General features: G+C 38.1%; 3 protein-coding genes and 1 long non-coding RNA gene across 6 annotated transcripts; 2 read left to right on the forward strand and 2 right to left on the reverse strand.

The window, feature by feature from the left end:
- Positions 1–6136: 6136 nt before the first annotated feature.
- LOC129602727 (acetylcholine receptor subunit alpha-like 1) lies at positions 6137–9769 on the reverse strand. The gene is made up of 7 exons (XM_055501847.1): positions 9413–9769; positions 9027–9193; positions 8680–8724; positions 8301–8410; positions 8075–8204; positions 6732–7613; positions 6137–6478 (listed from the first exon to the last, which is right to left on the reverse strand). The coding sequence occupies exons 1-7, from the start codon at positions 9441–9443 to the stop codon at positions 6341–6343; spliced, it is 1503 nt and encodes a 500-aa protein (XP_055357822.1). The 5' UTR covers positions 9444–9769; the 3' UTR covers positions 6137–6340.
- An 872-nt stretch (positions 9770–10641) lies between these two features.
- Positions 10642–13216, forward strand: LOC129602682 (oxidation resistance protein 1-like). The gene is made up of 3 exons (XM_055501784.1): positions 10642–11791; positions 12542–12612; positions 12949–13216. The coding sequence occupies exons 1-3, from the start codon at positions 11384–11386 to the stop codon at positions 13085–13087; spliced, it is 618 nt and encodes a 205-aa protein (XP_055357759.1). The 5' UTR covers positions 10642–11383; the 3' UTR covers positions 13088–13216.
- An 855-nt stretch (positions 13217–14071) lies between these two features.
- LOC129599597 (uncharacterized) lies at positions 14072–15912 on the forward strand. The gene is made up of 4 exons (XR_008691934.1): positions 14072–14309; positions 14408–14448; positions 14646–14727; positions 15431–15912. It is a non-coding gene; the product is annotated as an uncharacterized LOC129599597 (long non-coding RNA).
- Positions 15894–22516, reverse strand: LOC129599574 (proteoglycan 4-like). 3 transcript variants are annotated; one of them, XM_055497872.1, is made up of 16 exons: positions 22165–22516; positions 21857–21993; positions 21507–21663; positions 21000–21283; positions 20635–20782; positions 19789–20043; positions 19441–19732; positions 19117–19269; positions 18928–19049; positions 18531–18620; positions 18307–18444; positions 17950–18012; positions 17323–17879; positions 16760–17099; positions 16532–16669; positions 15894–16371 (listed from the first exon to the last, which is right to left on the reverse strand). In XM_055497872.1, exons 1-16 carry the CDS (start codon positions 22189–22191, stop codon positions 16300–16302), a joined length of 2973 nt encoding a protein of 990 aa, XP_055353847.1. In that variant the 5' UTR covers positions 22192–22516; the 3' UTR covers positions 15894–16299. The 3 variants fall into 3 exon arrangements, with proteins under 3 accessions (XP_055353847.1, XP_055353837.1, XP_055353844.1); XM_055497862.1 differs by having other exon boundaries at positions 21857–22516; XM_055497869.1 differs by lacking the exon at positions 17950–18012 and having other exon boundaries at positions 21857–22516.
- Positions 22517–23234: the final 718 nt, after the last annotated feature.

A 23234-nucleotide genomic window follows, 5' to 3' on the forward strand; every position in this document is an offset into this window, starting at 1 on the left:
TTATAACACACACTTGACTCTTATTGCTACCTCCTACGAGTTGGCAGTAAGTGTTGGTTGGGCGCAGTTGGGCGCATACTTATAACACACACCTGATTTTTAATACTATTTCCTACGAGCTGATAATAAGTGTTGGTTGTGTGCAGTGGAACGAATATTTTAAAATTTAAACATCTTAATTTTAACTTAGTATTACCAAACATCAGCTGACTTTCGGTTTGTGTAATCGGTATAATTCCCGACCACGATAGCATAATACAACTGTTCTTTTCGGTAAGGTCGTTTTGTTATAATGCATACTTTGTACTCGTATCATGATAAATAATAAAGATTATTAACTACTAGTAAGTTGTTATTTGGTCTCAATACATTGCAAATTTATAAAATATTATGATCTAATCAAACTCGAAAACAAGGAAATTATCTTATTTATTTTGTCCTTTTATTTATTGATAATTTTAACAGTTATTTACTACAAAACTAATACAACATAACAAAATAATACTATATTACAATATAACAAAAATACTAAAATACAATTTTTTACAAGTGTTAAACAAGTTAAACAAGTAATTCAACATAACAAGCATACAGATAGATAAAATTTCTGATCTTAACCCTTTGCAACCTAATGAAAAAGCAACATTTTTAGGACGACGCCTCATTCGAATACAAAATTTTTCTGTTTTAAAAATTACTGATTTACGAAATTTGTTATATAAAAAAGGCGGCTCAATATAACCATTTTTATATTTAGGATTTATTTTTAAAATTTTATCGTAAACGTTTGATAAAGTGTTTTCTTCACTCTCATTCGGACATACATCTTCATAGTCTATATTTTCACCTATCTCTCTTTTACCACTATGCTTAACAAACCATCGCATGAAAGTAAATAAATTCAAATTTTTAAAAAAATCCACAACAGAACTTTCATAATCATTTTCACAAACCATAAATATTTCATTTCTAATTTTATAAATATCTATTAGATCAAGACATAAAATACTTTTACTGATCTTAGTGCTTTCATCAACAGGTTTAACAATATGTGATCGATCTTCATATTTCCGCAAATCTGTATATACAGAAGATGTGCTACAATAATATAAAGGGACACCTAGTAATATCATACTAGCTTCTAATTTTCCAACTTGACGCTGAGATAAAACTGCATTACCCATTGACATTAAATATGAGTATACTGATTTATCTTCCTTCAAATTAGATAATAATTTCTTTAAAACATTTTTATCTTGTTGTTCAGGTTTTCCCACATAATGAAATAAATATTCCATAGCTGCATATCCATCACATACCACTTGAATATCAATGTTACATTTAAATAATTCTAACCATTTTCGATTATAAGGAACAATTCGTCGACTAAATGGTGTGATGCGCTTAACTGTATATTCCCTATCACCTTTAACACAATGTTTCAATTCTCGTGTTGTTAAAAAGCGTGTTTTTCGACTTATTCGATGCGGATATCCAAATCGACTTAACAACCGTTCCAAATTCATTTTATTCTCATTACTTTCTGTTGTTATTTCTTCATCACTATCTGGAAGAATTTCATCTACTTTCATCCAATCAGTATTATGTTCTCTGTTATCATGTAAATGCTCTTTTATCTTTTCAGTAAATTTTCTAGCACCTTTCCGACACGTAAAGGTATGAATGTGCGTTTGATATTTTTTAACTAAATTATAACCTTCCAAATCTTCCTCTTCAGAAGGAAGTTCCGTTGTTAGTAACTCATCAATAAAATCTATTATTCGAGTTTTTCCATCAGCCGTATCTGTAGTGAAGTGCTCATTCAACCATACCAAGCAATGCAAATGAGGATACCCGGCACGTTGAAACTCAACTTTTGTAAAAACATCTACAGCAAATAAACCATATGGAAACATCTTTGACTTTTTATTTTTCAATAATTCAATAAAAGATTCAGCTCGACGTTGAAACATTTTTGCTGCGACCCCACAATGACTTTCAATAGCTTTAATAATATCTGCATCCGTAGCATTATTTATTTCATATATATTCATATTATCAATTGTACCATATTTTCCTGGATCTGCAAACATTAAAAATTCAGGACAATATCGTAAATTTATACTTATGAATAAATCAGGAGATCCACAACACATAATCATATTTCGTAAATTACGTTTTCCTTGTGAGTAGTATAATTCACTACCCCTTATACTACTTCCAACTTTAGGATACAAGAATTTCGCCACTACTTTATTATTAATTGATTTTCCTATGCAATTAGCATTATTATTTAGCACATAGCTTATTCGCCGTTGTAGCAGATCTTTCTGATACAGTACCAAAGATCGAAATACATATGACGAATCGTTTTGAAATCCATTATCAATATTAAATAAACGTAAACGAAAATATTTTTCTGCTGAAATTGATAACGGTCTCGTATCACTAAATCCTCCTCTACCATATGGAAACAAATGTGGATAACTTTTTTCTTCGGAACCAGCCTCACCTTTCCAATCAAACGTAACTTTACTATTATACGGTAATATACGGTGATATCCATCTGTGTATTTAGAAGGTATCACAGAATCTAAATCAATTAGAACAGCACTATCTAAAATATCAATTTTAACTTTTCCCGTTTCTCTATCACTTCCACATACTTCTCTAATGTAATCTTCTTTATCCTTCACTGTACAGCCATAATACAATGGATTATTATTGATCAAAAAGCTTATACTGTCATAAACAGTATCGAAATCTACAGCATAACACCTTGTACTTCGAATTTCAGCATTTTTAATTTTGGGTTGAGAAACTGCCAATAAAGCATCATCAATGGGACGTGGTAACAAAGATTTAAAACTGTCATCTACATCATCATACACATGAACAAACTGTCCTTTACACTGTAACGTTCTTTCAGGAAAATGCAAAATAGTACCAAAAGGCTGTATTAATCTAATTACCTGCAACTCCATAAACCCTAATCTACGTAACTTCTCCTCTTTACCACAAAATAAATTATTCTCATACATATCAAAAGCACAAAAGAACCTTCTTTTTTTTTAAAATTAAAACAATCAATACATAAAATAGCATCTCCACTTAATTTATCATGATGTAATAAGATATTTTTTTTTAATGTTTCCATCCCATACCAATATTCCACAACATTCACATGGATAATAATTAACCATAATTTTATTAAGATATGAACTGCCAAATATTTCTTCTTTTATCTGTTTCTTACGTTTCTTAGGTTTCTTACTCTTTTCACACTTTCGCTTAACACCTTTTTTTTCCATCTTTGTACAACTTACCCAAATTCTTGTCCCCCACTCTCCTTTCAATACCTTAAAAAACCAGCAAATAAAAATTTTTGCACAATCAAATTAAATTAAAACACTTACCAATAATAATCATACACCTGAAATGGCATGTATACAAAAACAACTCCAACATACAACCAAACAACCGGAACAAAAATCGGAATGAAAATCATGTTCTCCAATTTTTCCGATTTAATCTACAAAAAACAACATTTGCACACGTCTAAACGGAACATTGCAACCACCTATCTCTCATAAGTCCAACTTCACTTGCCAATCTCAAAACGAATCAAAGTACCCTAAAATACTGAATGATACGGAACGTTACACCCACCTGTTTCTTCAAAATATTTACCAGATTTAGTAAAATAAAAATCGCCAAATACAACAGACTTCACATCATACAAATCGTTACACCCACCTGTTTCTTCAAAATATCTTATTCCCACACACATAATCATTCATCCATAACTACATTTACTCCAAAACATACCCAGATTCAAACCATAAAACCAATCAACTTTACAGTACATTATACGCATCATATACTATACAATAAACCATACGGAACACTACATCCACCTGTTTCTTCAATTTGATTTTATCAACTACCATGTCTACACAACATAACTCTAAAATCCCAAATAAATTTTCTATAATGCCACTTATTCTTTCTGTATTTTACCAGAATATACTTTTCCATTTTTTCCGTAATATAATTTCTATTTTCCTTCATATGATCCATATTTTCCTTTTCTTTCATCATTTATTAACATAAATATTAAGTAAACTGTTAAGTAAACTGCAGTTATGTAAACTGTCCCAGATAACAGTCTCAAAAACGACCTATACGTCGTGCAACAACCTACTCTAGCGATACCGGTGTTTAGTGAAAATAAGTAAGCGCTCGCTACTATTTTAAAAATTCTATAGTAATGCACCATTAATGTGCTGCACATTTGAATTCTCACAGAAAAAATGATTGGGTGTAGTTCGAAAAAGTATATCGATAAGTGTCAGTGAATATAACGATGAATACCGCGCAACACCATAGTAAGTACTACAGTAAATAGTATAGCTGTTTTCTGGGCACTTCATCAGTTGGTAGTCGATTGAAAGTTGATCTTGATCGAAGTGAATAAAAGATCAAATAACGTTCGCCACAAAGCAAAAAGATAAGAAAGCAAATAAAATTAAGTAATAAATTTAGTAAACGCAGTAATGAAATAATATATTTTCCTACTATGTTTCAAGAGTTGTCACAACTGGCACTTGACTAATAAAAAACATAAAAATCGCAAAAATAACAAAACACCCACCCGAAACACTCAAACCCCAAAAAAGCATTAAAATTTTAACATGAAATTCCAAAAAAATCTACACAAGCAAAAAATCTTTCCTTCTCATATTCTTTCCGACTAACGACTAATGTATCTCTTCATTACGAGAGGTAGTTACCAAAGGTCATTACAACAAAACTCCTACCTCGTTATATTAGTAAGTTACATTATTGATAATGTTAAGTACTAAAAGTTCTACTAGTAACACGTTAAAATTTTTTTATCTTTCACACAAACGAAAAGCAGCTGCACTACATGATATTATCTACACACCAAACATCCGAATATACAGATATACTGTATAACATCCTTAAAACTGCGTAGATATCCTTAAAACTCCTTTTAAACCACACTATCATAAAGCCAAAGCCAACCAATACTCTAATTATTCCTTAATATCTTTTAATCTATTCAACTTAAAAAACCAAATGCAACAAAAAATTATCAGTAATGAAAAAAATTCACTATAAACAAATATTCCTTACTTGTCACAAATCTGCCAAAATCCATTCAAACACCTCTTCCCAGGCACTCCAAATCACTCTCCACCTTACTACAACAACCTTTGCTATCAAACTATCAAATAAGATCTTACAACACAATCCACACAACAAACTTCTCAAAATTTCCCTTAACCAACTAAATTTCCACCGCACTCCGATTTCCTTTTATATACCCACAGCACACTATACTTCACAAAACCACCAATCACCAGCAAATACCTACCTCCCCATCCGATAACTTCCAATCAAAAATCATTTCGTCAGAGAACTTTAAAAGCGGCCTCATTTATATCGAAACACCCAACCCGAAAATCGTCCTTGACAGGACACATATGGCTAAACTACTGCTTCTACAAAAAAGACTACCCTTACAAATTCTACACAACAGAGCCATATGGTCTCGGGTGCTAAACACCCTCTGTCGCGATGGCAACCCCCCATCGCCTGCCGGAAGATCTTACATCTGAACGATCTTATTAATTGCGCATCGTATTTTTGCTCGACACACATGATTTGGAGCGCTTGATTACCGAGGGTAAAAATGTATCCTGATTGTTAAATCGTTTTTTTTTGTTCTCACAATGTCAGAGCAGCGCGTGGCAAATGCTCATTAGCACAATTCTTCCGGTTCTTTGATGAGCGAACGGCATGATACGGTCTAAATGCTTTAGTAGTGTAATTTGCATATGAGCACTTGTGTTAGTTGTTGCTGGTAAAAACTTAACAAATTCATTTCGTCATTTTACGGTATGCGCAAAAAACATCACATACCGTACTTATTTTAACATATTCGCAGCAATTTGTTTGTACGGTGCTGCATTTGCGCACACACAATAATGTAACCAAAAACAATTTACATTTTACACCTATGGGCAGTACAGATACTTCTGGTTTCTGAACCCTGAACACCTCCAAACCGGAAACAAAAAACCCCGTACGGAGAGTGTTCAGGCTCAAGAGGTTCCACTGTACTTTTAATTTACTGGTAACGACTCTTATACATAAAAGCAGATGTTTTTAAGTATTAAATATTTTATTAAACTGCGTTGAGACAGTTTTGCCCTCTTAATAAAAGGTCGTGTGCGGAATTAACTGTACACTAGCCAGCCGCTGTTGTAGTCCTCAAACAACAGCAACATAAAAACAGTAGCTGTGAAATTACTTATTTCTCCGGAAGGGCAGTAAACAAATGCGGTGAATTTAGCAAGATACTCAACGAGCCGATTGCATTGCCTAAGAAAAATATCCACAACAGCAGCCGATCGATGACCAGGGCTATGAACTTCCAATCATTTGAGACCTAAAACAGAAAATCCAACTTCAATAATAAAACGGATAAGCCGCAAAATTTTTATCCCTTGTTAATAAGTCAAGTTCCATAATGTTATATAATTAAGGTTACCCCAATTTTAGAGGACGGATGATCTGTAATACGATAATATACAGTATAACAGTATCCATGTATTGGCGATGTTAAAACTTTTATGCAAGATGATTCATAGTAAATAGTAATCATTGATTTTCGTATTTTTGATTTTTTAATTAATATTTACATCTTCTTCTTCGTCTTGTTCCTCCATGCAATGCGCAATGTATGCCACACCATTCAAGGCACTATCGTAACCGGGAAACTGCCGGAGATACTGTGTGATGTGGTCAATTTCATCCAGAATTCGATGTTTTCGACGCTCCTCTTCATAAACAGATGGTAAATAAAATTGATTAAGATGGCCATTTGGTACCGCTGCCGGTTTGAGACCCGTTTGTTTTCGTTCGGATCGTGACCTTTGCACCAAATTATTGCTACATGTCGGTTTCTTCTGTAGTTTGACCACATCCGCTCGCTTCTCTAATCGAGTAGGCACCGACAGTTTTAAATATTTTGGTAATTTAACGAGGAACAGCGCTTTGATCCAGCGTGGCATAATGTACGTCTGATTAGTACGGAAATTCCACCGCACCGAAATCGTCGTCAGGAACGCCGATAATAAATTACAGACAAAGGTGAACAGGAGAAATTTCGTCATCAGCGGCAGTGAATCCGATGGTGGCAGAATATCAATTAGAATCAACAGAAAGATGACGATGGAGAAGAGAATAGATATGGATAAACATAATTTCTCACCGGAAGCTGTGGGCAAATAGAAAACGAACACCGTCAGAAAGGCAATACACACGCAGGGCAAGAGAAACGTAGTGACGTAAAATTTGGATTTGCGGGCGACAGTCATGTCCAGCTGTACGGAAACGATAGGCACGCGACCATAACTGCGCTGTTCAGCCCGGTATGTGCGAAATAAAGGGACTTTTGCTACTTCCCAGGTGCCACTCGGTTGCACGTTGTAATCTTTCAAATCCATTTTATCTTTGGAATCCAGATCGACTTCCAGGGAATTGTACGTCACAGAGCGGAAAACCATATTACAAAGTTGATGCTAAAAGCAATAATACGAGTATATATGTGCTTACTGGAAGTTGAAACTGGATAAAGCAGTCACGTCTGTATAAGTTATATCTGCACTACGATATTTATGCTTGCCGTTGAATATTTAAAATACTGATATTATTACAACGTTTTTATTGTTAGTAAAGTAGAAGAACAACTACAGACGTAATTACTAAAGAAGGAATCGCTGGAAGTGGCCGCTAGAATAAAACAAACCCTGATCAGGATTCAGGAAAAGTTCTTCGGGCCAGTTACAAATTATTAATGAATTTTAAATTAATACCACTGTCTAAATTCTCGTATGCATAAAACATTGCAAAGAAATCACTAGATAGTAGAATGTAGAAAGATGTTGTAGAAGGCGCGTATGCCTTAATTATCTACTTATTAAATAATTAAATTAAACTATCATAGCTATTCAAGATGGTCACTATTGTCGAGACAACTTACATCAAAAGGAAAGTAAAATGGGTTCGTATCACAACCGCTTTTGTAAATAAATGGAGGCACCCAAAGGACTGTTCCATCGGAGTAAATGACGGCGTTAGATTTATAGTTCGGCCAGAATTGTCCATCCACACTGCCGGATCGAGCAATAAAATTGTATTGCGTATCCATGAATTTCATGCAAAATTCATAAAATATTCAGAACAGTCCCTCAAGAAATTATGCTTACGTATTGGTTAATGCGATGTCTGGTTGCCAGATTTTATCAACAGGTAAGCGCAACACATCGACGCCGCCGTATTTTGTCGGTTCCCATGCTAATCTGGGATCACTCCAGTTCTACAAGGTCATAAACATCCCCGGTGACATTTTTGTTATTTGTTGCTATCACCATACACTGTTCTTGATCGAATGAACTAAACGCGAGTAAATAATTTAAAAACAAGCTAGAGCGAAAAGTTTTTGCAGCCACAGTCTGGCGAATATGGTTAGAAATGTCAACACGTCAACAAAACAGGCAATTAACGTGATAGTCGGAAAGTGATGCGACGTTAAGTACAGTATGTAGATCACCACGTTTGACTTGCTGGCTTCTTAAAATATCTCACCAGATCCAAATATCCGTTTGTTTTCATAACCTGATCTTGATCGCTCTGTAACAAAAGTGGTGTTAATGGATATGTCATTTAGGATCAAACTTAAAATAATTTCGGTACATGCAATATGTCAGTCCGTAACATGAAACATAAACAAGCGACGCAGTGTTTCGTAGAATGCAGTCATATATACAGAGTATGTACAGTATTTGTAGCACACAAAGACTTTACGACACATATGCATGAAGTCAGACTACACAATTTGTAGTCAATCATACTCCCGGTAGAAGTATTCATACTCCAGCAAATATTTCACATGTTATAATTATGTGATCCTAACAGAATTTTCAAAAACTTACCACAAACACAAGAATATTTAATGTCACGGCAAAATGAATAATAACCGGATCGTTCTCATTGGTAATCGGACGACTTAAGGCATCATAATTTCTATTAAGAAACAATTCTTTTATCAAGTTATCTTGTGATTCCGATCCGCCAGCAGCAGAAATCCGATAACATATTCCTAAAAACAACAATACATCGACAGGCTTACCAAATCGGTTTACACAAGCGGTGATATTTATTTAAAGCCCGCTAAAATTAAGTCGATGATTTTCTTATTTTTTTGTAATGGCAACAATATTGCCGCAACAATCAGTCATAATCTAATTTATCGCTTGCATTGTGCGTTAGTAAGTATAAGCAAGGGTATGAGTGAAATCAAACCAGCCAGTTGACTTACCAATCGTTAAGAGCGCGAAAAACGAAACCATCCTGTATTTTTTCCTAACTAGAATTCAGGCGACGCCGATTTCCGTTTAGAAAAACCGTGCACATGTCAAACTCTGCTTTTACACTTCTTATCCTAATGTTGTAGCTTGTCCAAACCTTCTGACAGTGCATGATGAAACGGTAATTTTTTGGATGCAGAATGGCGTTTACTGAGTTACAGTTACAGCGAGTCATACTGTGGATTGCATGAGAATGAGAAATATGATATTTTTAGAATGACCGCCGGTTGCTTCGTGTACACTTTTCACTGCATTTCTGGCTGTTTACATACATCTGCAGTCAAAAAGAGTAGACCGCTCTGGAGTAAGCATTTAATTAATATTTTCGGCTCAAACTTGCACCCGCCATCAACACCAATGCGGTGTAATTGGCACTTTTATACCTCCCGGAAAAGCGCCAACTAACTCATATCTTTCAGGCAAAATGACACTTTAAAATAACTGCAGCGCTAACAGCGACAGGCGCGGTTGTCAACAGCAGATGTCCGCACCGTATTCCACTGTACAACTCTGCGCTTTTCTCTATCCTTTTAGTCATAATTTTATTTACACATTTCCTATTGTATTACTTTTATTCATCTGTACTGGTACTCACTGCTTCATAGCTTTAAAACCATAACAAAATTAACAATAAATAATATCGTCTAACAAATACGCTAACATATTTTTCTGTATTTTATGTAGGTATAAAGCTTGTTAATCTACAGTATACTGTGTCTTTTGGAAACACACATAAAACGATATCAGTAAAGTAACATTTGTCTTATAACATTCAGAGCACAACAGGATAATTATTACCAATAACGTCAATAAAAAACTTCTGCAACTAATTTGCGTCGATATATTCAGCAACTTATTTCAAGCAGTAAATAGTTTTGTAGAATGATGAATAATAGTAAAGAGTACGCAAATCTAAAAAATGCGACAACCGCATACTTATAATAGAAGTTATTTTACGATTAATATAGCGTGATGCCGTTCACGAATGTAGTGCCGGTAACACGGGCTATATTCCATGACCGTACAAAACTATGTGGGTACCGTCTTGTGCGACTGACTTGTGCGTATGTACATGGAGCCCACAATCAGCACATGTATATTAACAAACAGCAGCATCACCAAGTACTCAATTTGCTTTAGGTGCTGCTGGTCAAACCAGAAATTAAATTGTCATGAAAAGCAGTAAAACATGGTTTTTACTAGACACATTATTCAGCAGATTCGAGTGCCGCCGGATTAAATTTACGGACAAAATTACCCGTTCATTGTCAGTTGTAGTCAGAGTATGCATGTGCGCTATGCTCGCGTGCCAAGAAATTGTGCAAAGACAGCAAACTGCTTTCACTGTTTTCTTACTTAAGTTGTGAGACGATAGTTCTTCTTTTGTATTTCCACATATGCACAATTGTAGAGGATTTGACAAGATTGTCTAATTTCATCGGTAGATTATTATTTTGTGAGCGTGCATGCTGTGGTGTTTATGCGATATGAATACTCTGTTTACGCAGTTGCAAGAGTATCCTTCTGTGCACACTATATGGCGGTACTTTTAATGATCCAGTTTCTCAGGAGTGCACGCAACATTATACGTATCCCGCTGGTATTCTTTCCCGGGTTGACGCCGTCGGTGATCTACTAATCCGTGAATTCATATATGCGCGATGTGGATGTTTTGGTCCGCCAGCTGAAAGAAAGTTAATTCATTGATTTTGCTTCGTGGTACGATCGATTGCAGCAGTCTACGGATCAGTGTCGCTACATTTATGCTGCGATATCACTTGACATGCACAATGTTATTTTATATTATCTGATATCGTTATAACTGCAGTTAATTGCTTTAATCAATCGACATTATCTTTTTGCCTGATATCAGCAACTAATTCTTGTATATACGCAAATCAGCAAAAGCATAACAGTCAAAAATGGCAAAATCCGGTGGATTTATTGCCAAGCTGCACAGGCATTTCCATAGTTCTGATGCGCCGGATGCGGAGGAGAAACGCAAAACTTCTATTCAAAATGCACCGCTCCCGGAATTGCGAGGACAGACGGAGATTCTCACGGAGTTAATTCGCAAAACCTTAATCCCAGAATTACCATCCCGCGCAAGGTTTTATCCCTGGACACTGGTCTACAATACGGCCATTCACGGATTCAGTCTGAAAACCCTGTACAGGAAAATGCTAAAAATCGAATCTCCCACGCTGTTAATTGTGAGAGATGTACAGGATCATACATTTGGAGCTATTGTTTCCTGTGCATTAAAGGTGGCCGAGCATTTCTACGGGACCGGCGAAAGCGCACTGTTCTCCTTTACACCGGAGTTTAGAGTAATATCCTAATTTTAATTACTTGTACTGTTGTAATGCCGACGTCAATTCTACCATGATTTACTGTGGTTTCTAACTTAAGAGGCAAAAAAGTTACTTGCTTTGCCTGTGGCATGAAATCAATACATTTATCTAGTAATTTCGGAAGTGATTAATCATTCATGTTTAGTAATTTCTCAAATACAAGAGATATACTTTTTGTTAATTAACCCAATCACTAAAATGTGTGTTGAAATGATAGTTCGAAGGCTAGAGTAGAGTGATTAGCCTATAGAGTGTAGTATTGTGTGACTTGGCTAGCCGCTTAATTTGACAACATGTTTTATCGACAATAGCATATGCCTAACAATATTATAGTACATACTTAACATACCCGGTCGCCGATATCATAATTTTTTTATTGATTATTTGCACGTGAGGATATTTCCTCTGTAAGCACAATGTAGGAAAAGTCTTAAAAACTCCTAAAACTCTTAAAACTCGGTATTTTTGGCGGTAGAAGCCATTGGAATACTATTTCGAATAAAGTACTGCCTAATAAATAATCATCGGTGGCATATCAGTTTATGGTAATAATACGAGGTAGTTTTAACTTTCTCGGCATTTGCTAGAGTAGGATATACAAAAATATGTCGGCAATACGGTGCTGTTATTATTTTCACTTATTTTAATTTGTCTAAAATGTGTAACAGAAATTTGAATCAAGTGCGAACAATCTGGCAGAATCATTTGGGCAAGTTGGTTTTGCAGATATACAACTGGTGTTCGAATTCGTTTATCGTACGCGGTTTAACGGAGAGCATCGCTATAGGATCTGGAGGGTGAGTATAGAAACCATAATAATATTAAATATACTTATATAATTACAGATTTCATTATGATAATACTCATTATTATGTAAAACATGTATGTTAGTCTGATGGAGGTAGATTAGATTTGTTTTTAAAACTCCTGCGAACTTTTATTCAATTAAAAAATTAAAATACAGTAATTATAAGCGTGTATATGTGTGCACTGTATAGCGTAGAACCAGCTCACGCACGAATCAATAGCACTTGCCAATAAATCATCTGTAGGATCCTATGTTTACAAAATAGCGGTCACCTGTGTTTTCGATGACGATTGACGATAAACGTTTTATTGTTTTTCTATGGTAGGGGAACATTCGGTTTATGGCTGGACAGCGATCTCAACCGTGGAAGAACACAGACCTGTGAAACATTTGAAAATGATCCTTTATGCTCGTGTGGTGATTTCATTATCAAGAATCTTGAAGCGTGGTGTTTTCTTGGTTGATGAACGGCTTCTGTGATGAGTTTTATAATCAGTTCAAGAGCGGTTTTGTAAGAAAGATCTTTCTGTCCTTTAATCATTTGTTTGTTATTATTTAATTTGCAAACACTGAAAAATAAAATATGTGGACGATCTAGTTCTGCAATACACACCGGCATCACTGCGAGTATCCCCAAAAAATGCGAGTATAACGTAAGTTTGCAGAATTGGCACGGTTTATTGCCAGCTACGCTAGTGAGTTGTTTATGGTAAAAAAAATTATTTCCTCACGAGTGTTTGTAAGTTAACTGGAAGACCACAAATTTACCACACTGCTGTGAATAATACAGTCCATATGATTTGTTCCACCATTTTAATTTTTTAAAGGGCAACTATGAACGATTCGGAGGGATGTATCAATTTCCTGGTGCGCATGCATCTACTCGTAGTATTCACTGTACACAGAGAGCAAATCTAGAGAACCTAGTTTTTTTTTTCTGCTTTCAGTATTACATAGTACATACAGTACAGTAAATAACAAAATCACAGCGGAGCTGCTAAGAAATACAACATCGGGCTCCAATCATTCCCGATTAGCCAATCTATTATTTTCTTCGTCATTCTTATCTTAGTCTGGATGCTGCACGAGCTGCACCATTGTAGAGATATTAATATTAACCGTTGAGCTATTGTACTCGTATAACATCGCCGCGCTGTAGTCGTATGAATATTTCCATCGTTCTATTGTCGTTCCGCACTCATTCAGCATCTGTACATGTGTCCTACGGTACATACCTACAGACACCACTCACAGGCACAGTAAAATTATACAGTACTATACTGTACTTATTAAAATATCGATCACACGGAAGCTCGCAATAGTGCACAAGAAGCACTGCAATTTGCATTGGATTTTTGCGGCTGTGAGTCTGTGACTAATCTCAAGGGTGATGATCTGTGACTAAAATCTCAGTACATATGGCGCGCTGGAGTGCTCTGGTGACCGCATCATACGAGGATGTCTGGCTGGTTTTTAGTGTGGATTACCAACCCAGCCGACAGGTGAAAATACCACATCAGTACTGTTCTGCAGCGCTTTATACCCAGGAATAGTTACTTTAGTCCTTAATTCTTCGCTGGAGTTTTTCACAGCTCTATCGATAATTTCAAACTTTTTTTTTTTCGCGGTCCCGGAAGAGGGTGTGCGGTAATTCCTTTTCGTTGTCGACGCAGAATTTCCCAGAGAGTTAGTGATGTTGGACACGTATTCGTAGGGTAGCGGTTGCATGTTAATACAGCAACTGCGACCATCAGATAAGTGTTTGTCTAATACCTTTGTCTTAGGCCACGATGGAATCCCGGCACGAAGTCACCACCATTGTGACGTAAGTCTTACTTTAAAGATAGTTATACTTATAAGCCGTAGTAGATACGGCAATATGAAGATACTGTATAGCTATATACTATAATTATGTGTGTTGCAATTGGGCAGAAGCATCTGAATTCCGACGCATGTGCTGTTTATATACGTATTACGTATCATCACGAAGTTAGCAAAATCTGCGATCTGTGTTAATTGTAGAAAGCCAGAGAAGATCCGCCACTGGCTGCACTGCATAATCAGCATATTCTTCCCGCCCTGGATCTTCGTGTGGTTATGCTTGGTAAGTTTTTAAACATCTGATGCAGCCCGTAATTAAGAATTATTGAACTTGAAAGTGCCGGCAGACTGAGTCGAAAACGCTGTCAGCCTATCACGTAAACGTTGGTTGTGTTCGTTGACTAACAATAAAATACTAGAAATATGATTTCATAGTTTTTTGGTTAGCGGAAGACGCAAATGCAGAGGTAACCTGATGCGGTTTCTTCCATCACCTGATCATGAAAATCGATATTTCCTACTAAGCAGTTTATTGGATTTTCGAAAACACCTTAGTTAGCTCAGCTTATGGAACTTCCAGTTCGCCTTCCGTTTGATAAGCGTATAGTTGTACTGCAGTAAAGTTGTGGTTCAATTATGGAGCCCACAGTGGCTGCTTATTGGTCGGGATTATATATTAGTGATTTGGGCTTTACTGAAGTGTGGTAGGATAAGACTGCTGCTTTAAAAAATTACTTTCTACTCGTAAATATATTCTAAAATAAATAACGTTTTAAACTTATATAATGCAGCAAGAAGTACAAGTTTACTGTAAAATCACTATGCGGCAGACAAGACTGTGCAACGTTGACAGTTGTGTATCTATTTCGAGCAGCTTAATAACTAGAAGTAGTAAATATTTTAACATGTTAATATTTACTAGAAGGAAATGGTGAGAACGAAAGTGCTATCGCATATTCAATATATGTTAATGAAAGAATTTGCAGTGCATTTGCCGCGGAGAGAAAACAAAAACAACAACCCGTGTGGTCTGATCGGGATCACGGTAGCCTGGACACGTTGACAGAGTTGCTTTCGGAAAGGACCTACGTACTGCACATTCCGTTATGATGGGAACCTCACCATTTCGCGGGCGTGTTTCACAAATAAATCGTGAAAACTCGTAGCTGCATTAACATTGCAAATTTGATGCTTTTTTGTTAATTTGTTGCTTGCGTCCATATCATGGATGGCAATGTACTGCATACTTTCCCATTTGTAGAACACGACTTGCGGCACGGTTACAGTAATTCAAATTGTTGCACCTGCTGTATGTTTGTAGCTGCTTTGTATTTCCTCCGTCTGGTTTCCCGCTTGTACGCACTGTGCTGTTTTTTTTGGTTGGGAAGATCTGATGAATTTTTCACACATTTATGTTAGTACCGACTTTTTTAAGCTTTGTCCATAATTAAAAGGCAATAATCAACGTTTTCACGCTCTTATTTTCGAAGTACAACGTAAAATACCAGTATGGCGGTATGCATTGTTCAGTTCTAATCAGCAATTTAGACACCTTCATTTAAGATGCTGGAGAGCGACTTCGGCATAAATAACAATGCAACCGCACGTATGTAAAAAATATCAAACAGGCGAAATTTGAATATAACGTAAAAGTTCTAAAGCAAGTGCAGTGCAGATTAACAACAACAGCAAATACTACAGTAATTTAAAAACAAAAATTCAAATGCAATTCAAAACTATAAATGCTGACAGAAGAAACTGCTTCACGCGCTACCCGGGTGTGCTGCAAGAAGTGTTTAGAAGGAAATGCAAGCAATAAATTAATTCAAACAAATAACAGAATATCATGCAGATGTCACTGCGTTGGTTTCCCGGGACCGGAAGGGCCGGGTGTGTTTCTGTTTTTGCCGGGACTCTGTGTCTGTCTCTGTAAAAACGCATCACGGTCAAGTACTAAATCACTAACAAAGTACTAACACTTAGTGACAACATTATTAACATTAAAATGCGTTACTATATTATTTTTACAGAATCTTTCTTCAAACATAACAGCAGCGGAATTGCAGTTTCTCTGCTACAGTATTTACCGCTTTCTTTTCCATCTCATAAGCGTTCACATAAGGTTGCCGCTGCTCCGGTGTCATACGACTCCATTGCAGATTCAGCCGCTTTTCAATTATCGCAGAAGCTTCCGCTGATGGTGTTCCAATCATACCCTGCATCATCTGTTAAACACAAACACTCATTAATACAGTTATAAACATTACTTCTATATCAGATAGACGAATTGTACTCAGATGGAAAACACAATTTACCTGTTCCCGATATCTACAAAAGGGCGACTTAAGTCGTGGCAGGTGACTCGGGGGATTCGTAATACTGCTCGGTCCACACAGACGCGTTAACATTGGTGTTAAGTTTGGTAAATTGGGAGCACCGGGCGCTCTAAGAGGAATCTGACGGACCGCCGGAGCATTTCTTACGTTGCTTCCCGAAGCCTGGGGAGTTCCAGGAGGGGGAATATTATTACGAGGTGCAGCCGTGGAAACTGGTCCGGGTGCTCCAGGCGGTAAGTTTGTCTGGTTCTGCGAGCGTAAAACATATCCAGAATTTGCCAAAGTCGTCCATTCCTGTACACTAAGAGCGCCGAACGACCTACAAAAAACAGTTATCAAAATTAAACTCTCATAAATCAAATCCTACACCAGAACAGATGTTTCGAAACGTTTCGCTATCAGCAACCAATGTTACTACTAGTGTCGATAAATTTTAGGATCCAGTTTTGAGCGAAGATCTGATCTACAGTGCTACATAAAACACTGAACATAAAAACACTACACATAAAAAAGCGGTAAAGTTCTGGAAAGGAAGCACTAACGGTGGGATCGTCGGCATCCTGGGTGAAAGCGGAGCTCTGGGTCGGACAGCTGGCGGTGTCCCACTTCCATTAGCCCGGGGTTGCAGCATGCCATGCGTTCTGTTGCCTACGTTTTGTCCCTGGGGTGTTCGCACCGAGACCGAATTTGAACACCCTGCACTGGCTGCGACAGCCGCTGCTGACGTCCCGGGTTGAATGGGCACTGCAGGTGCCTGGCCCATTTGGTTCACTGGTGCTGCTGTCGAAATTTGTCCACCGGATCTCTGATTAGCTACCATCTGTCGTGCTTGAAAAATCTTTTCCGCAAAACTACGAGGCATGGAAACCGATCTAACTGCTCCTATCCGAGTGTCGCCGGGAGTGTAGGGAAGGAAGGCATAACGGGGCGGTGCAGGATTGACGGTGGCGGGTCCCGATGGCGACCGAACGGGTGGGCGCATGCTTGTAGGTCGCATGGTCATAACCCGGTTAGGAGTTTGCTGCATAATGGCTGAAAACGCTTGCGGAGTGTGTACGGGTGCGACCGGAAGACTGGTAGGCGCAAGAGGTTGAGCTTTCTGAAATCATCCAAGCTCAAAATTTAATAAATGAGACGAACCTTGCAAGCAAAGGTAGAAATTTCCTTACAGGTGCCAGGGTGTCTATTGTACTGCGAACGATCGTGTAAGCCGGTACCGTCGAAACGGTCTCCTAAATCAAAGACCGGTTTAATTGTACTGTCATTAAAACTGCACCGAAACTATTTCCTGATACCTATGTCTCGTTTTATCTAAAACAAATCCTCCACCGACGTGCAACAACTTTTTTGAACGTCTTATAGAAGTTTTCGAAACTGCTCGCTGAGGAAATGCTTTTGCAAAATTCAAGGGTGTGGATAAAAGAGCAGCAACACAACAACAAAGCGACATGGCATTACGAACAGTGTAGCATATGCAGTTTACCGTAGCATTAGCATTACGAACGAAACAAAGACATGGTAACTACCTTTAATGCCGGCGGCGTTCGCTCGACTGAAGGCCCCGGTTCTTCAGTTGCAGATCTTCTGGCTTCGATCGCAGAACCAGCTGAAGACTCTTGTGAAGCGAAAGGCCCAGATTCTGTCATGGTAGACGCGGGTCGTTGCTGACAAGAACAAAAATAAATCTTATCTTAATCGTTTTTTTAGTTACTACTGTATTAAGCAGATAAAATGTCTTTCACTGCCTTACTGCACTAGGCGGTGAACCGGTATCACTTCCAAAATGACTGTCCACTTCTTTAATCACCGCCACAGCTCTCTCACCAGCTTCCCGAAGTAACTAAACAATTAGGAGCGCCTAATTTATTATGAAAAGAATGCTGTACAAAATTAAAAAAATTTATCTGCATCAAGTAAAAGATAGTTCCGGTCAACAAAATCATCAAGAGCATCCGTGCTGTACGAAGTCGTATCAAACCGCAGAACATTAAAAACTCTTAACATGTTAGACAACAAACCTAAGCAAAATACTACTGAGAATTTTGCTGAGAATTTTGCTCGGTAGTATTTTGCTGAGAAATGTCTATGTAGCAAAGTACCAAAACAGCATTACAAACATCAAATCCCGACAAGAAACAGAAACTTACCCAGTTTCTGGAACGCATAAGTATGTCGTCGCACTTCTCCAGCAACGCATAGGATGAAGGTGGCGACGTGCCCAAAGCAACATCCAAAAGCAACTTCGACCGCCGCAGTTGATCTTGCCGACCTAATTGTAAAGGCAGATCTAGTTTACAAACCCAGGAATACCTCACTGGCCGTATTACGAGCCTAACCTGGTAAGGATTCCATTTTCTTCACAACATATTTCAGCAAAGGAATATAGAGCGACAACTTCTTTGCTTTCATTATGTACGCAGCAGAACCCACTTGTGGCATTAAAACAACTGGAATTTTCTCTCTGCCGCCCAACAGTGTACGGATAGTAGCTAAAAAAAGAAATCTTCAACAAAAACGAAAAGTATCGCAAACTGAAAAAACATATTCAACCCACAAAATTCAATTTTTAAACAGACTTGTGGAATTTTTTTCAAGACTTCAGCGCTTAAAATATATGACTATCATTATTTAAAGATAGAACTGCTTGAAAACAAACTCACCTTGTGAATTTTTTGCCGCTGAAGAATCATGCCCATGTCGAGGGCTTTTCGGAGGAGAATGCCGATGTTGAGGGCTTTTCGGAGGGGATCTGCTACCGCTGGAACGCGGTGCTTGAACCGGTGTCGTAACTGATTCTTCAGAAGCAGTCACTGTGGATCTGGATGGTGACGGATGAGCCCTACGGATAAGGTCTGCATTCAAATGGTCTTTTTCTAAGGGAACAGCTAAGCGAGGCTCTTGAATACTCCTTCCTGATGGCACGGATGGTAATCGCATAACAAAGTTTGTTTGCTGCAATACATACAGTTTTCACTAAAATTTGACAATATTTGCCAGACAACACGTACCACCATAGGTGTCCTTGCACTAGAAGAGGAGGAACTTTCAGAAGTGGTCGCTAAGGGTTCGGAAACCGTTTCCGGCATCGTGACACGCGCGTCTTCTACTGCTAGGAACTCCTCGGTTTGCACAGCTTCTTTTACCGGTGATTTGGACTGGGTTTCAATGACTCCCTTCTGCAGAAGTTGCAGTCGATCCCATTGCGATGCGTTTGGATTCAGTCTTTCCGCTTCGCTGACAGGTTCCACTGAGTTTTCAATGGTCTAACACAAGAACTGCTTCAACAAAATGCCGAATACTGTTTGGCTATGGAGCTAACATTATTTACAAAGATTCACAATGTGTAATTTCAGAAGACATAAAATAACAAAGATAGTAATACACAATCAGAACAACAGAAATCGTTGCTCGGTCGCGGCAGACGGTTTCAACAGGATGGAGGAAATTAGTATAAAGATACGTGCAAGGAAGCCGAAAAACAGAGGGAAAGAAAGCTAAAAGTATAAAGCTTAGCTTTCTTGATTTACACCAGAAACAGAAGCAGAGTAGAGTAAGACAAGCAACACAATACCCAACAGAAGTTTTCACAGCAAGCAAGAGAAAACACAGTTTCTATTTACACCATTCAAATGTTTGCGGGGAAAAAAGCACCACAGCAAAAGCTCAACCTTATCAGCATCAGCGCATCATGTAAAAAATAAAATTAAGAAAATTCCTTCATTATTTAGTGCAACACAAAAAATAACGCCGAAAAGGACGACAATACACACCAGGCTGCCTCTGATTACTTAACAACTGTGAACGTTATCGGTTTTCTCTAAGGCCTGTCGTGACTTAACAGTAAGACAACGTACAGGTTCTGGAATTTTCAGGGGCTCTACGATTTTCCGTGCCACTCCAGCATAGTGCGTTTTGACGTAGCCAGTCATCCACGGCACAAACACCGTAGGATAAAGAGCAGTGGCTGCCGGGAATGACACTTGACACTGGAATCCGTCTTCCCTGTGACACAAAAAGAAGAGTGTACGATAAAAGAATATTCAAAATCCTGAATAAAGCCGAAATTTAAATCAACGCAGGAGAACAGTTATGAAGTGATATTGAAATTAAGGATCGCAGCGCAACATAATAATTACAAGCACCTTCCAACCTTTGGAAATCTTGGCGCAGTTTTAGCCGTCACATTTCAAATTTCTTGTCATTTTATCTATAAACATACCATTCCATCACAGCAAACAGATCTCCAAGATCGTTTTTCACCGTTTTAACAACGCGCTTGGGCGCCGTGTTCCGATAATGATTATCCCCAGGCAGCGCCACGTTCTCGCCTGTCTGCGCCACTTTCTCAAACTTGCTCCAAACTCCTTTGGAAAACTCATCGATTCGATCGGGAGTTTGAATAACCAGATCGGTTAGCTTAGAGGTCAGATAATCCCATTTTCGATCAAAATCCACTGAAGAAGCGGAAGCGCCACTGACACTTTCATTATTCGACTTTGCTCGCTGAAATCGCAAAATGAGTTAAATGACTAAACAACAAAATAGATGATCGACGCAGATAAAATAATAACAAAAAACTACCGTCCTATAAATTGGCATTCAAACTGCAATAAGATAATTTACTGGGAAATCGAAAAGGCACGCGTTACGTTTCAAAACCCCGAAAACCACGTCAAAAAATTAAAAGTGGAAAAAATTTGATTGAAAACAAAAGTATCACCCTTACCTTAGCTTGTGGCTCAGGATTTTCCGCGGGTACATCCTCCCATACTTCGCCACCAAATCGCCGTTTCTGCAAGCGCCGTTTGCGTTCCTCCGCTTCGAATTCCGCCAGAATATCATCGCACTGTAAATTGGTCACTGGCTCCCAAGAAGCTTCAGACCTGCGAGACAACATACAATCAGCCTTCAGTCTTGTATTGGAGATTACTGAAACCGTGAAACGGTCGATATTTTTCAAAGCTTTAACAATAAAAAGTAATGTGCAATTGTGTAGTAAAACGAAGCAGCCAAGTCAGACTGGCAGTTTCGGGCTTTCAGCTAACTGGGAAACCCTCTTTGCCACTATACGCTTACTCGGGATAATCCTTCCAGAGAATTCGATACTGACATTCCCCATTCAACACCCGCTTTCCCAGGATTTTCTCGACCTCGTACGCAGGTGGTACGTCATCTTTGTGAGATTTCGGTCGCCTTCCAGGTGCTTTTTTAACCTGCAAGGGTTGATTTTCAGCCTGCGTTTTGATAGCCTTCTTCTTTTCCTTCTTTCGCTCAACGGTTACTGCCGCAGACGTCACCACTGAGACACTTCCAGTTTCTTTAGGTGCTCTCCGATTTTGATCGTTAGAGACAGACGTCGCAAGCGATGGACGCACGATCGTTACCTTATGAGGATATCTGGGGCCGTTCATTTTGGACCCGGAGTACTGGAAACGTTGCAAACAGTAAAAACGGTAACAGCAGTCCGCCACAGAGTCTCAGGAGAATTGCCAAACCATAACTAGCAACAAGCAAATTAAATGCTAAGAATGCTTAGAAAAGTCTGGCACTAAGTCACGAACATCAAATAAAAGCGAATGATCCTGGGGTACTTCCCCTACATGATGCCGTACATAATGAAGCATTAAACTAATTTCTATCCGAAAAGGAGAAGCAAAACCGAAAGGTTCGCAAGATTTCGAAATCACAACAGTCAAAAATGTGGAGCATGTTTGTATCGATATCGCTGGTTACAGTGCATGTGTCGTAGCATAGCGAGGTGCACCATAGAAGTGATACGACAAAAAATAAGTATCTAGCGCCTACCACCTGCCTACCTGGACACTCATTGCTCATCAGTGGAGTGAGTGGACAGTGGACACTCACTGGACAGATTGTTTTCTTGCAAAAGTTTTTACAGTTTTGACTTTGGCTTGACTTGCTGATTCCGTTAATTCGTGGGAATAAAAAACCGAATTGTAAGTACATATGCATCTACAGTGTCTGAACAAATACTCTGTTCCACTGGTAGACTACGTACATACAAAACCCGCGACTTCTAAAATTTCCTTCATGGTAATCCACCCATGTGCTTGTGTGATGGACGTACCGAAAACCTTGGCCGTGGTACCGAGTAGATAGATTACTTATAGAATTAATTCATTAGTACAATGACTGTTTGACGAAAGTTAGTGATTACTTACGTGACATTCTTGAGCAAATTAAAATGATTTCGAGTGCGTCTCCAAACCCAATGACATCTTCAAGTACGTACGAGACCACACTGTTAATTTGACGGTTAAATCAGATACGTTTTTTTACTCACATCAATATATTATTTAATACCGTTCAATTCGGGTCCAGTTTAGTTTATTAGCTGATTTAGTTTGAGAGCGGTGCTGGCTAGTGGCCACTCAGCTAGTAAGTAACTAGCATCGTGAGTCTGCGAGATTATGAATTCGCCATAAACTTTCTT

The sequence above is a fragment of the Paramacrobiotus metropolitanus genome, unplaced genomic scaffold (assembly GCF_019649055.1).
Source record: "Paramacrobiotus metropolitanus isolate TYO unplaced genomic scaffold, Prichtersi_v1.0 Parri_scaffold0000004, whole genome shotgun sequence".
In the NCBI taxonomy this organism is placed as follows: domain Eukaryota; kingdom Metazoa; phylum Tardigrada; class Eutardigrada; order Parachela; family Macrobiotidae; genus Paramacrobiotus; species Paramacrobiotus metropolitanus.

Coding starts and splice junctions, on each gene's coding strand:
- LOC129602727 (XM_055501847.1), bottom strand. CDS start 9,443: ATGGTTTCGTTTTTCGCGCTCTTAACGATTG. Junction 8,205..8,300: donor GACATCGCATTAACCAATAC/GTAAGCATAATT, acceptor TCGATCCGGCAG/TGTGGATGGACAATTCTGGC. Junction 6,479..6,731: donor AACAAGACGAAGAAGAAGAT/GTAAATATTAAT, acceptor TTTCTGTTTTAG/GTCTCAAATGATTGGAAGTT.
- LOC129602682 (XM_055501784.1), top strand. CDS start 11,384: ATGGCAAAATCCGGTGGATTTATTGCCAAGCTGCACAGGCATTTCCAT. Junction 11,792..12,541: donor CCTTTACACCGGAGTTTAGA/GTAATATCCTAA, acceptor TTGGTTTTGCAG/ATATACAACTGGTGTTCGAA. Junction 12,613..12,948: donor ATCGCTATAGGATCTGGAGG/GTGAGTATAGAA, acceptor TTTCTATGGTAG/GGGAACATTCGGTTTATGGC.
- LOC129599574 (XM_055497862.1), bottom strand. CDS start 22,191: ATGAACGGCCCCAGATATCCTCATAAGGTAACGATCGTGCGTCCATCG. Junction 20,044..20,634: donor CCCTGAAAATTCCAGAACCT/GTACGTTGTCTT, acceptor TTCTTGTGTTAG/ACCATTGAAAACTCAGTGGA. Junction 16,670..16,759: donor TTTGTAGATATCGGGAACAG/GTAAATTGTGTT, acceptor TGTGTTTAACAG/ATGATGCAGGGTATGATTGG.